The sequence below is a fragment of the Pundamilia nyererei genome, unplaced genomic scaffold (genome assembly GCF_000239375.1).
Source record: "Pundamilia nyererei isolate P.nyererei 1_Seehausen unplaced genomic scaffold, PunNye1.0 scaffold00122, whole genome shotgun sequence".
NCBI lineage: Eukaryota > Metazoa > Chordata > Actinopteri > Cichliformes > Cichlidae > Pundamilia > Pundamilia nyererei.
In genome coordinates this window covers 1795161-1809815 of record NW_005187523.1, presented here as the reverse complement: position 1 = coordinate 1809815, position 14655 = coordinate 1795161, and the positions used below count along the sequence as shown (strand labels likewise).

The window sequence follows — 14655 nt, the reverse complement described above, 5'->3', positions numbered from 1 at the left end:
CCCCCCCCCGAGTTACCCGGCTGGCCCGTGTGCGTATCTGTGTTTTTGTGCATCGTCATTGCCTCAATCGCTCATCTTAAATCGAGAATCTAGATGTTAGAGTTTGGAGAAATAAGTATATACCAGTGCCTTTTAGAGTGGGACTGTGGAGGGGGGATTAAGTGTAGGCAGTGGAGGTAAAAGAGGATAAGCAGTGGGGTTTTTTGGGGGGGGGAAGGGGCACAGATATAGCCAGAGTATTAAAGGGGACCTATTCTGGTATTTTATAGTTACATTTAGTAATTATTAATGGAATTATTTCATAATTCCTACTTAACTCTGTCCCTCACTTCCTGCTGTGTGTGTGTGAAACTGCTGGTTTTAGCTCTTGGGACTTTCCCTGAACATCCATTCAATTCTGATTGGCTACGCCTGTCTTCTACAGACTAACATTGTGTTTGTAAGCCCCACCTCCTCCTCAAGAAAACTTGGGAGTGTTCAGAGCAGTCTCAAGTCTGAGCTGTGGACTCACACTTACGTAAACATTGGTCGTGTTTAAAATGAGCGTCTGTTATTGGGAGGAGGTGTAATAGGTCCCCTTTAAGGTGATGTAATAATGAAGGGAGCGGTGCAGTTGGGGTGAAATGGGACTCTGTTGTTTGAGTGGATGTGCCATACTTAGCCTTAGAAATGAGCTCCACAGGTCGCCACCCCACCTGGCTTCTCCTGCCTCCCCTCCTGAAGTGTTGCCATAGAAACGCACCCTTTCAGTTTCCGGATGCCGATTCCTGCCACAGGAGAGAGAGGGAGCGAGGGAGCGAGAGCCCTCCTCTTCACTGTCGTCCTCGTCTCTCTCGCTCTGTAACGCACCAAATTCAGAGGGAAATAAACATCTGTGCTGTCAGTTGTTGTCGCCGTGTCTGTAAATTAATACATTTTATTTATTCCTCTTTTATATTTGGATTCATGTTTACCTTTTTTTCTTGCTCATAGCTTTAGGTCACTGTTCTTCTTCCTTGTTCTATGATGTTTTTGGTTTTTTTGATTGATTTTAAATTCACACACAGTTGGTTTTGTTTTACTCTTCGTTACACATGGTCAGCTCCCACTGTTCCTCACCCCGAATACTCACGCACTTTGGGTTGGTTTTTTTTTTTTCATATCCGAGTACCTGAATATATTTACTGTGTCTCCATGGCAACTATAACTTCTTGGAAGTTTATGTTCACATGTAACATAACACAAAATAAAGACAAATGGACAAGTGACGTAAGGTGTTTGAATTTGCTGCAAAGACACATTATTATCAAAACCAAATGTTGTGACGTTTACGTGTTTATACTGAATTTAATGAGATCATCACATGTTGTGTGTGTTTTGGTTACTGCATAGAAGTTCACAATGGGAATAATGTGTCATGTAGAACGCTCCAAAGTGAAGGTGTGGTCGAAGACATCCAAATGCAGGCTGATGCTGAGCGGCTAGCTTAGAGAAAATAATTGAAATAACATCAGCAAAGCAAAAACCCCAAAGAGGACTGGTTTACATGTATTTTTATATGGTCATGATGGACTGAGTGACTCCAGTCTGGACAAGCCCGATAAAGTCTGTCATTTCAGCTGTCATGCTCCTTTCATCCACACACCCGAGGACAACAATGTCCAAATATTACGAATAAATATTTGTGAATGCAGCCCTCATTCATTCTGTTTATTCCCATTTTTATATCATCCCCTGGTTATTTGATTTGTCTGCACAGGTTTATATTTCAGCTGATAATAATATAAATAATAATAATAATGGATTGGATTTATATAGCGCTTTTCAAGGCACCCAAAGCGCTTTACAATGCCACTATAAAACTACCAGTGAGTGAATTGAAAGCATTTAGTTCAGTGTAAGTCAGCTGGACTTCCATTAGAGGGCAGTGTAAAGCCTTCCAGCATAACTCCAACCCCTAAGCCAACCACCCCACCTACCCAACAGTAGTTTTAAGGTATGAACTGACACCGGGCTGTTTCATTTCATCACAAAGAACATAAGCCACGGCTATAACAAATGAATCACGATGGTTACACTATTGCACCTGTATGCCACTACATGTGTCACAGGGCACATAAACATATAACAGTCATTTCATTGCAGTGTTTTGGGTTTTTACTGTAGTGGTTTACACGTTCGCCTAACAAGTGAAAGGTCCTCGGTTCATTTCTGAGAGATGAAGCGCATCATTGGGGTTTGCGTCAGCTACCAAACCAAAACGCAGATCTGCTTCCTGTGATGACAGCTTGTGAATAACGCAGCAGCTTTATATTAAGCCTTTTTGCAAGTTTCTGTAATGGTGTGTGAGATTGCTACTTATTTTAGTTCATTAAAAAGATGCCTCATCTTTGAAAGTGACTTCCAAGTTGCACGCTTCCATTGAGTAGTCATCCGTTCTATCATTTCCTCTTCCAAGGACGTTGGTGAGGGTTGACAGAGAAGGGCTGTCCTTCCTGTCCCTCTCAGATAACTGCAAAACATCTGATATCAATCCCCAACCTGTACCTGTGCTGCTCTGCTCTGTTCTTTTGCATCATCACTGATCAGTCGATGAAGGGAAGGAGGGAGGTCGGAGTGAAGCAGGGAGTCACTAAGAAACAGGGACTAAAAGGAGTTCAGATTTTAAAAAGGAATGAAGATTTAAATCTCCTCACAAAGGTGAGAGGTAAACTGCCAAGATGTATCCTCTGGACAGAGGAAAGAAGGCAAGGAGACATGGTGGGGCAATGGGGAAGAACAGAAAAGCATTCAAAGAAAGAGGTTGCCAAAGAATATGAAGGATAAGCAAAGAGATGGGAAAGGATAGAGGGGAGTACTGGAAGGGTAGGTGTTCTGCAACGAGAGGAGGCAAAGAAAAGCGAGTTATATGTGAGGCTGGACCATAAGGGAGGAGAACGGGACTTGTATTGATAGAGATCAGGCTGGAAAGGATGTCCAGCAGGTTAGGATGATCAAGGATGGAGATGGAAATGTACTAACGAGTGGAGAGTGTGTGCTGGGAAGGTGGGAGGAGTACTTTGAGAGGCTGGTAAAAGATGAAAATGAGAGGACAGATGGAGGATGGTGAATCAGGAAGTGCAGGAAATTAGAAGGAGGAAGTGAGAACAGCTATATAGAGGATCTAGAGAAAAAGGCATTTGGTCCACATAACATACCTGTGGAGGTATGAAGATGTATTTTGTTGTCAGTTCTAACATTTAACATGCTTCTCCACTTGTATCTTTGTCCCTGTAGAATGATGGACTTTAAATTATAAGGAAATGGCTTTAAAACCTTCCCAGACTGATAGACTAAGTTGCAGATAACTTTTCCTTCCAAGCATCGCGTTAGAGACCTAAGTGAGAAAATGCTGGGAGGCAATGTCAAATGTAAATAAAAGAAGAATGCACTGATTTTATAAAACATTTGTTTTCAAAGTACAACATAGAAATCATATCAAAAGCTTAAACTGAGACATTCTCACATTTTATGAAACATATTTTATGATTTGGGTAAAAAATGTAGGATGTCTTAACTGGGTCACAGTTAATTTAAAAATGGACTGAGGCAAAGTGAACAATCGTTATGTGCTCAGAGTAATTCAAATGTAAAATTGCTCTTGGAAAACATGGATACTACAGCCTCCAGGCTAAAGAGACCTCCCGGCTTATGAGTGCTAACTTAAAACCGCCTTAGTGAGCATAATAAACTGGCGAGGAAAGGCAGGTTGCACAGGTTTAAATCGCTCTCCCGCTGATTGCTTGCAGATTGGATTGCAGGTGAGGCAGGGGAGGTCCCATCCAAAAGGGGAGGACCCGCAGCCACAGATGGAAAACCTCCAGACACTCCAACGGACCATGACACTTTTCTTTTCTCGTGTCTTCAATTGTCTGATCTACGAGTTGATTTTTCTTTTCCCCATTTTGAGTTGAAATACTGCATACTGACAAGGATAAGCAAACTGTATATTTGAATAATTTATTGAACAAAAATATGTGAAAACAAATAAGTTAGTACAGAACTTAAGAGTTCAGCTTCAGCTTTAAAACAAACACAGAATTTAAAGTTGCCCACTCCACTGAAGCAAACACAACATTCCCACCACCACACCAAGTCATTTCATTCACACAGACTTCTTTTGCCATACGAACATATTTTGACCAGTAGTTTGTCTAAAAAGAAATAAATACTGCGTCTAATGTTTTGGAAGAACAGAAGAGATAATCAGAGGGGCGGAGTTTGCACCACCTTCATCAAAACAAGGACTGAATAATGGGTAGAGTTTCTCAGTGAAGTTACAGCCAGTAAAGGAGTAGATGAGAGCTGCTGCTCCTACATCATAAAAAGACACCAGACCCTCTTCATAGTCCACAAACACGCCCACTTTCTGTGGTTCTGCTTGCAGACTGAGACAGATTGAGGGGCCAACAACAGCTTTGTACTGATTTCCATTTCTCAGCCGAATGGTCCAGTAGCCATTTTTGGGACACAGTGGCTTTTTCTCTTTCCTGTTTATTGACTCGTTGGCCACTCCTAAATCCCACTGAGTTTTTTCATTGACCTGAACTTCATAGTAAAATCTTCCTGAGGAAAACCCCTGCTTTCCCAGAACATTTGCATAATAAATGCATCTCTTGGGGGTCTCGGGGAAATTCTGCCTTTTGTTACAACTAGATACTTGTTTCCCATCATCGGACAGGACGAGGTTAGGATGTGCTGTGTCGGGATCCAGAGTCACATCCACTGCGTACTGCTGAACCCTCTTCAGCTCCACATCATCGTGCAGCTTCTTCATCTCTTTACTGAGTGTCTGCTCCAGCTGAGCAACAGCTTTCTTCACAGTCCCCTCGTATGACGAGTGAACTGTGACCTCGGTCCAGTCTTTGGTGGGTGGAACAGGGTTCAGGGATGGTAAACTCTGGAGAAACTGGAGGTGGTCTCCAGTGTGTGAGAGCTGCTCCAGCTCAGAGATGTTCATCCTCAGCTCAGACACTTCTTTCTCCAGCTCTTTGATGAAGCCTTGAGCCTGGCTCTCTGTTGTTTTCTGCATCCCTTCGATCACACCATCGAGCTGATTCCGACTTTCTTCTATACACTTGATCAGACTGTCAAATATTTGCTCACTTACTGTTTTCTCTCTCTTTGCAGCTTCCTTGCTGCACGTTAACAATTCTCTGAAGTTGTTTATTTTCTTTTGTCTTTCTCTGATCATCTGATGAATTTTACCCTCTCTTGCTTCCACTTCGGCCTTCTTTTGCTCATATTCTGTTTTCAAAGGAATGGTGAGATGTCCCTTGTGATTGGACTGCTTGCAAAATTCACACACTGGCATCCGGTCAGTCTTGCAGAAGAGCTCTAAAGGTCTGTTATGCTCCTTACACATTCTGTCTTCAAGGTTCTTTACAGGATCAATCAGCTGATGCCTTTTCAGGCCTGTGACTCTGCGATGAGGCTCCAGGTGAGTCCTACAGTAGGAAGTCAGACACTGCAGGCAGGACTTCACAGCCTTCATCTTGGTTTCACTGCACACCTCACACGAAACTTCTCCTGATTCGGCTTGCTGTTCCTCTGCTCTGCCATTTTTCTTTACGGTGGACTGTTTGAACATATCCACCATCTCAGATAAGATGGTGTTGACGCACAGCTCTGGTCTGCTGTGGAAAACCTTAACACACAGTGGACACTGACAGCAGAGACTAATATTCCAGTTTTCTGTGATGCAGGTCTTGCAGAAGTTGTGTCCACATGGGATGGTGACTGGATCAGTGAAGACCTCCAGACAGATGGAGCACAGAAACTGATCTTCAGACAGATAGCTGGTTGCCATGGTGTCACGCTGAGAGCAAAAGTGAAAGTGTGACTGGCAGCAGTAAATTTAAAACGTTTTAAAGTATACACCAACGTTTTGTTGAATAATTTTCAAAGAATTCTATGAGTTTATTTCTTTGAATTAAGAATGAAATCAGAATCAGAATCAGAATACTTTATTGATCCCTGGGGGAAATTATTTAAAAGCAAAACTATTCAGGAGACAGATTCACATCTTGTAATATGCTGAATATGTGTGAATGCTGGCTGTGTAAACAGCTCTTTGGATTAACAAAAATCTCTACTTGCGCGTACTTGTCGAAGATTTAGTCGTGTCAGCGACACTTTACTGGAAGTTTTTCAGAGAGTTGTAAGGATCAGCCTCACCTTGGGTTCAGATGAGTCTTGTGTTTACTTTCATTTTTCCTTCAGTCATGTTCTCATGTTTCCTTCTTTCCAGTGAAGCTCCGCCTCTCACTGCAGGTAAACTGTCATCATTTTAAAGACGTAGTGCTCTTTGACACAATGTGAATAATATTATTTCAGATGAATTACATAACAGCCCTGCTGCCAGCACCAGGAGTTTCTCACTCCTAGCTGTAGATTTTGAGTTGTCTTCTTACCCAAAAGACAAGAATATAGAGAACGAGACAATAAACGAAGCAACCAAACAATCAAATGTTTTTGGGTCAAAATCAGGCAATGAAACAAAATAAAAAAACCCTGGTTGATCAGTTCTACAATATATATTATATATGAACCTATATTAAGCTGAAGATGGAATCTGTACTGTTTCCCTAATCTTTAGCTCTTTCATTCATTCATGGCTTTGGCATTTCAGTGTCACAGCTCCCCTCCTCCTGCCTTCAGTCTTCACTGCAATGCTCAGCTGTCCAGCCCAATCTCCCTGTTAACATATGCAAAACAGACGCACCCTTTTAAAATCAGAGGCTTGTGTCCAAGCTTTACTAGCACCATGCTAACTTCCTGTTGCTAATATCAATTGTGGAACAAAGCTACAGGCTTCTTGATATAATGATACAATACGACTCAAGATTAGACCACAACCAGAATCTTCACTTTTTACATAATAAGGCTCTCCTCTTGGCGTATTTGATCAAGTTATATTGAATACTATCAAAGTAATTATTTCTGGCATCTTGATCTGTCCTTCAAGAGATCGACACATTAGCCAGCTATGTATTGTTATTGGCAGAGATAATTAGAGGAGTTATGTTTTTTACATGCAACAAAAGAGCCAGTGTCAGCCTGTTTTACCTTCTGACCCCGGTCAGTGGATTGAGTCTTCTAGCTGCATGCCAGAGTATCCTTGGGCAAGATACTAAACCCAGAGTCGGAGTGTGAGTCTGTGCACAAATGTTAGACAAGGGGCTGAGGGGTAGAAACAAGCACCTGCATAAATGTGTGTGTGTGTGTGTGTGTGTGTGTGTGTGTGTTTGGTTGTATGAGGCTAGTGGGGAAAAGCACTTTGCATGCTCTGTTAGAGCAAAAAGGCATTATATAAGTAACAGTCCATTTACAATTTACCTTAAAAATTTACCTTCTGCACACTGTGTTTATATATTCTAGGAAGTACCTCCAGAACACTCTTCTCTTCTCTTCTCTTCTCTTCTCTTCTCTTCTCTTCTCTTCTCTTCTCTTCTCTTCTCTTCTCTTCTCTTCAGGATCTACTGAATTTTAACGGTTTTCTCCTCAAATTCTTAAGTTTCTTCTTTACCTCATCTTTCAAAGCAAAGATGGGATGTGCTTCTTACTTTTCTTGCTTTCAAAGTTCTCAACAGGACCCAAAAGCCCATGTCTGAGAGCAGATAGACAGTTATAACTAACTCACACCAGACACTGATGATCCAGTGCTTTGTGAGGCAGACCTTGCTTTTGTTTTTTAAATGCATAAATCCTTTATGTGTCTGGATAATATCAATATCCATCCATCCATCCATTCGCTTCCGCTTATCCTTTTCATGTATCAAAATACATTTACGAGTCTAGCAATTGAAATAAAAAAGAGAATAAGCATTGTAGTGGTCTTTGGATCCTACCAACTATATTTTTTATATGGGAAAACAAGGAAAGCCCTCCTTCACCACTAACTAAAGTTCTGCTGCTCATGTTTATGTTGTGTTAAGTTTGATATACTGTATATTTTTAAGGAGAGTTCTTTGTTCTAGGATTGAACAAACTGACAATCACATATGTACAAACAAGCTGCTGACCTTCTTCAAATGGATTTTACTTTTACCAGTACACTGACATCTGGACTAGTCCTAGAGTAAGGAACCACCACTGCTTTCAGTCTTTATCTATTAGCACAGCCTTTCTGTTTTCTTCCCAACCAGGGGACATTTTTAATGCTCATTCAAGCTAGTGAGAATTTCTTTTCAGCATCTTTGGAAAGAGCTGTATATTTGCCAGTAGGAGTTCCTGTTCATGCAAAACCAAACAAACAAAAAGTATCTTTGGGTATTATGCTTCTGAGGTAATTATTTCTTTGCTTAGTGGTTACTGTCTTATGCAAAATACTGAACAAGGGATTCATGGACTAGGTTTAATGAAAGCATCTGAGTAAAGCTGCCACCCATGCAGTGCTGTTGAATGCTAAGATTGAAGATGGGGTACTGACATTAAAAGCTGATCCATTATCAGCTGATGGGTATCCCTTCACCCCCCTCCTCTACTCTCCTTTCCACTCTGTCCAATCACAATCTCTTCCCTCTTCATCCAAAAATTAAATTCGTCTCATCTTGATGCTGAATGGGTGGGATGTCACTGTTGCTAGGATACATCATTCTGGCAACTGGGTGCTTTCCTTGGAGGCTCAGAGGAATAAGAGAGGAGGGAATAAGAAAGGGCAGATAATGATTGCAGGCGGAAAAGAAGCAAGGAGGACAGCAGTAAAAATAATTGTTTAAAGGAGATGAGGGGTAAAAGCAACAAAGAGAAAGTAAGGAAGATCGTGGGAAAGAACAAATGACCTAACAGAAGGAGTAATCGGAAAGGAAGGAGGGCATAAAGAGTCTTAAAAAGCACGTGCATTATGATGCTTTGGCATCACCTGTTTGAGAGTGAGAGGTAAGAGGTGGAGCAGGACAAAAGGACAAAAAAGAGAAGGAGGGAAAAAAGGAGTGATTAAATAGTAAAGTGATATCAGAAGCAGGGAAAAGAACAAAGTGGAAAGAGGGGGATGTGATAAATAATAATGGAAACAACTTGTGTTTGTTTTATCATTATACAATCTGCCTTTGTGTAGTCATCATCCTTGTCCTTTGCACAGAATCCTCCCCTTTGGCATTTTCCTGGCAACTGGCTGTCAGACTGATGCTGCTGAGAGTGACTCAACAGTAATATTTTGCATTGCTAAGTGCTGTGAAACAGGTCAGGTACAAATGCTGGCTAGCTGGGTTGACATTAGAATACCACTAAAATAGGTACAGTGGGGAAAAGAATCAATTGATCCTGTAATGAATGTGTAAGTTTTCTTACTTACAAAGAAATCCATCCATCCATCTTCTTCAGCTTTTCCGGGGTCGGGTCGCGGGGGCAGCAGCCTAAGAGAACAGAAGCCCAGACCTCCCTCTCCCCAGCCACCTCCTCCAGTTTGGGGAACACTAAGTAATTTCCAGAACAGCCGAGAGATATAATCTCTCCATGTGTCCTGGGTCTGCCCTTGGGCCTCCTCCCGGTGGGACATGCCCAGAAAACCTCACCCAGGAGGCATCCTTGTGAGATGCCCGACTCATCCCCTCTGCAATTCGCTTCCTTATCGTGGTGAAAGGGTTTTCTTGTCCCAGGAATTCCATTGGTTACGTTGTCTCGTGTAGGGTTTCCCATGGCAAACTGGTCCTGAGTGAGGGAACAGACAAAGAGCGATTCAGAATACCCCAATGAGTAGAACACCAATGGAGCAGTTCACCCCGCCCAGGATAGGGTTACTGGGGTCCTACTGGGGTCCAACAATCTTGAAAAAACACATTGCATAAAAGTCAGATATTGTTTTGCATCTCATTAAGTATGAGAACCCAGTATTTTAACCTAGAAAGAACAGTGGCGTGTCTAGAAAATTTTTGTTGGGGGGGCCAGGTAGGGGCACAGATTTGGAGAAGGGTGGCAGATGTAATTGGCAGATAATGTTAAAAAAAAAATCTACCAACCATTAACCATAATTCAATAATCCTATAAACCTAATAACCAAATGCGCTTTTAACTCTTATTAGAATGAGATTTTAACCACTACGGTGCAAAGTTTTTAGATACTGCGTTGATAAAGTAGAAGAGATACAATCAGTGCTCTGTCAGTGTTTACTATTATGTTAAGTTTATCTGCCTATTAAAAAAAGGCAGATTAAAAAAAGAAGATAATCTTCTCACAAACTGGTGTTTGATTTTGAAACAGGAAAAAAGGTGGGAAACAAATGAAAAGACTAACATTTGAATGAAACCTGAAAGCAAGTAAATACTTTCTCTGCTGCCTTATGGTAAACTTTGGTAATATTGATGTATAAAGAACAACACTGGCTGATGATGAAATACAGTCAGCTGGCATGGTGACAGCTGACTGGTGCCAGTATTAACCTGCAGGGCTGGACTGGGACAGAAAATCTGGCATTTTGACTACAGACCGGCCCCCCAGGTATTAAAGCCATAAAGCCTTTGAATGAAAACAGACGCTGTTGTGACAGTGATGTACAGTCTTGTTGGTATATGTATGATTTCTATACATTTTACATCAGATGAAAACTTTGTTTGCAAGACTAGGATAATTATTTAATAAAAGCTAGATATTTTAAATGATAATAAGAAAGTATTTCTCTGTGCCCCCCTCTCCCTGTTAATGTCCTACCTGCCCCCCTGGCAGCACTTTGCTAGACCCGCCCCTGCACAGTTACCAGCTGTCAGCTACTTAGAAAAGGATCCTGGTGTTATTAGTCTCTCAGAAACAGTTCATAACTTCAACTCATCCATGTCACCTAAAAGGTAAACCTGTTTCTCCATCACCTGTTCAGCTCTGATGATTCAGTAAGGACATCTCCTGGTTTCATCCTCATGTTTCCCTCTCACCACATATCCAAACCACATCATGACCAGCAGCTTTACAGCTGTGGCTCCAGCAAACATCAGCTGATACTAGAAATTAATATTAAATACATTCTAACAACAGCTGATCAAGCTTAAACGTGCTGCTGTTTTTTAGCGCGACATCTGCTGGTTTCCTGTTTCTGGCGCAAAGTGGGAGATAAATAAACAAGAGAGAAAAGCCGATCAGCTGATCATTGATCAGTTTCATGATTAAAGTAGCAACAGGAGAGAGGGGAGAGAATGAGAGAAGAAGCAGCTGAAGCGTAACGACAGAGTAACTCCAGCTTTGTGTCTTTTTCATTGTAGCTGAAGTCCGGGACAAACTGCGTCTCTTCTCAGCTCAACACGAAACGTGTAATATTTTCTCTGAATGAGGGACCATTCCATTTTTAAGGAGCCGTTGGCAACTCTACCTTATGAATAAAGTTCACTATCAGTAACATCATAGCACCCACCCAGCTGTATAGAAACTCCGTCATGATAGCTCATGCAGTACGAGTTTGTCACAACGGGACTGAACGGACTCACGCGCAGGCTCTAGGTCTTGAAAGCACAAGAGTCTTTATTATGACACACCAGGTGATTATTTACAAAAGTGAGGGGAAAGCCGGGCTCCGGGGGTCCACACACGAACGGGAAAGACACGCACATTCTCCGTCCACTCCTCTTCACACTCCACTCACTCGGGTAACACAGGGGTAGGTCCAGGGAATCTGTACACAGAGACACGAATGGGTAGTTAGGTAAATCGCTATGAAACACTTCAGAAGTCATTGAGCTGGGGTTACACTGACGAGGGTCGGCAACGGTCCAGCGACGAGAAACACAGGGCTGCCATCTTATAAAGGAGCTGGATCACTCGTGATGAGCCACAAGTGCGTGGGCCAAGGGCAGGAGCCCACAGGTGAGCTCCGCCCAGGCAGAGGGAGGAGGGAAAGGGGGGAAAGGAGAGAGCAGGAAAATAAAAAAGGAATACAAAACATATGTAGCCGTACTGAGCCGACCGGGTAGGCACAGGGACCCTGACAGAGTTATTGTAACTGACTGTAAAAAGTCAGCATAATGAAAATAAACTCCACCTAAACTTGGTTCATATCTGACCCAGATAGACTGCAGGTCATAACTTCTTACCTGAAGTTCAGTTCACCTGACACTCAGACTGGCGGCTGCCTCGGGGCTCTCCTCCTGCCTCCCCTTCCCTCATCCACCTGCTGGCCTCTGTGGAAGCCCCGCCATAGCCACCACCAAAAAACTGAATTATTTTTACACATCAACCAGCATCTGGCCAATCCACCACCTCTCATTGTTCATGCCGTTACAAAAAAATAAAAAATAAAAAATAAGTCACCGGGCATATGCCCGGTATGCCCGATGGCCAGTCCAGCTATGTTAACCTGCAACCAAATCTGCAGCTCCATACAGCAATGTTACGACTTGGATTATATCTTATAACTCATAACTCTTATGTTAGCTCCCCCCAGTAGTCTACTGTCTGATATATTCGACGGTTGCAATAATTCTTTAAGTGTTATTTTTTCCTTGGTATTCTAATTTCACCAAAATTTACTAAACTCAACAAACTTAATATTACTTACCGGGACATTTATTCTCTCCTCATTTTCTTTCGCCTAAAATTGTTTTCTGCAGTGCAGTTGTTCTGACAAACCATCCTATTTTGGCAAAACGTCCTACCGTAAGTAGTTTATGCACATTTCTGCTGTCACAGAGTAATTCCAGCACCAATTTAAGTAGGTATGACGGTTTGCCACCTAACTTTGCCCATCAGAGTATACTTGTAGCTCATATTCATACAGCCAGGATGGTTTGCCACTTCGTTTTACCCGTTAAAGTATGCTTGTAGGTAACATTCACAAAGGTAGCATGGTTTGGCACTTAATTTTACCCGTCAGAGTATGTGTCTAGCTGTTATTAACAAAGGTAGGATGATTTGCCACTGAATTTTAGCTGTTAAAGTTTGCTTGTAGGTGATATTCACAAAGGTAGGATGGTTCGCCACTTAAATGTAGCTATTAAAGTATGCTTCTAGCTCAGATTAACAAAAGTAGGACGATTTGCCACTAAATTTTAGCCGTTTAAGTTTGCTTGTAGGTGACATTCACAAAGGTAGGATGGTTTGGCAGTTAATTTTACCCGTCAGAGTATTTTTCTAGCTAATATTCACAAAGGTAGGACGGTTTGCCACTTAAATGTAGCTATTAAAGTATGCTTGTAGGTGACATTCACAAAGGTAGGACGGTTTGCCACTGAATTTCGTGTTGTGCACATGCGCAGAAACAACGGATAGGATGGTTTGCCAGGTAGGATGGATTCCCAGAACACCGTCTTTCGTGCTTGGCTCTCCTACCTTTGCTAAGGTGATGCTCATAGTGCAGAAGCCGATGCTGCATTCACTTACACTCGGATATCTGAGCTTCGCTGTGAAAACATGATCGTACATTTTATATTTGATTGAATTTTATTGTTTTAGCTTCAGGGTGGCACCTGGGGTGGCCAGTCTGGTTGGGGGGGGTGGCCTGTGCCCCCCCAGGCCACCCCGCTGGACACGCCACTGAGAAAGAACTACTGATTACAATCAACCCGTCAATCAATTACAGACATTCCTGATCTCAGCCCATTATGTATTTAAATCAAACCTGTCAACAGAATCTATTTCTCCCACTGTAGACTCTCCACACCACAGGACAAGACCAAAGAGCTGTCCATGGACAACAGGGACAAGACTGCAGACCTGCACAAGGCTGGAATGGGCTACATGACCAAGCAAGATTATTGGTGAGAAGGTCACAACTGCTGGTACAATTATTTAGAAATCATGCTCTTGGTATGGAGCAACATGCAAGATCTTCTCTCGTGAGGTGAGAAAGATCAGGAGAACTACATAGGAGGAAATGGTTAATGATCTGATGGCAGATGGAACCACATTGGTAACACATTTCACCGCATTGGACTGCACGGTCCTCGTGCTCAAAAAGACCCATCTACAAGCCCATCTTAAGTTTGACAGTAAGCATTTAATGCTTCAGGGAAGGCGTTGATCTGTTCTGGTCAAATGAAACTAAATTTGAGGTCTTTGATGTCAGCAACTCCTCCTGTTTGGAGGAAGAAAAATGCTGAGAATGACACAGTACAACACAGTCAAGCACGGAGGTAGAAAATCTCTAAACACCTGTTCAGCAAATAGTATCAGTGCAAATTAGAAATGAAAAGAAGCTTAGTAGCTAGCTGATAAGCGACTGGAGTGTTGTGGAATCAAGAGCAAGACGTCTTCCCCAATACTGTATTTCAAAAATATATATAATATAATAGTAAGAGCAGAAGCCTAATAGAAGCACAATTCAAAATAATACTGGAACCAACAGAAACTCAAAGCTCATGAGTTAACTAAGAATTCAAAATACAAGAACACCACAAATAATAGTATTAAAAAGTTGTAGTTATAGTCTTTATGCAGCTTTCTCATGTCATTCTGGAACAAGATGTGCTCTGTATCACAGCACACAGGCAGTTAGTGTAAACGGCTAAAATAAAAGCGGTGAGCGGTGGGAGACATCAAGCATGGCCGCCAGAGGGTGTTTTCCATCACCCGAGCCCCCTCTGCCCACTTTGGCAGCTGTACTAGTCAGTAGGCTTAAATGGGTTAACAGACATAAAATGAGGTAATCTGCAGTGTTTGCAGTGCAGCGGGGTTGGTGAGGTTGCGATGGGTGCTGGCTCAGCGTTGTGTTTATCCCC

The 14655-nt window shown here is 42.2% G+C and overlaps 1 protein-coding gene across 1 annotated transcript; it reads right to left on the bottom strand.

Moving 5' to 3' along the window:
* Positions 1 to 4195: 4195 nt before the first annotated feature.
* On the bottom strand, positions 4196 to 6240 carry LOC102206788 (E3 ubiquitin-protein ligase TRIM39-like). Its single transcript, XM_005742681.1, has 2 exons — positions 6196 to 6240; positions 4196 to 5836 (listed from the first exon to the last, which is right to left on the bottom strand). The coding sequence occupies exon 2, from the start codon at positions 5825 to 5827 to the stop codon at positions 4196 to 4198; it is 1632 nt and encodes a 543-aa protein (XP_005742738.1). The 5' UTR covers positions 5828 to 5836; positions 6196 to 6240.
* Between the last annotated feature and the right edge of the window lie 8415 nt (positions 6241 to 14655).

Coding starts and splice junctions, on each gene's coding strand:
- LOC102206788 (XM_005742681.1), bottom strand. CDS start 5,827: ATGGCAACCAGCTATCTGTCTGAAGATCAGTTTCTGTGCTCCATCTGT.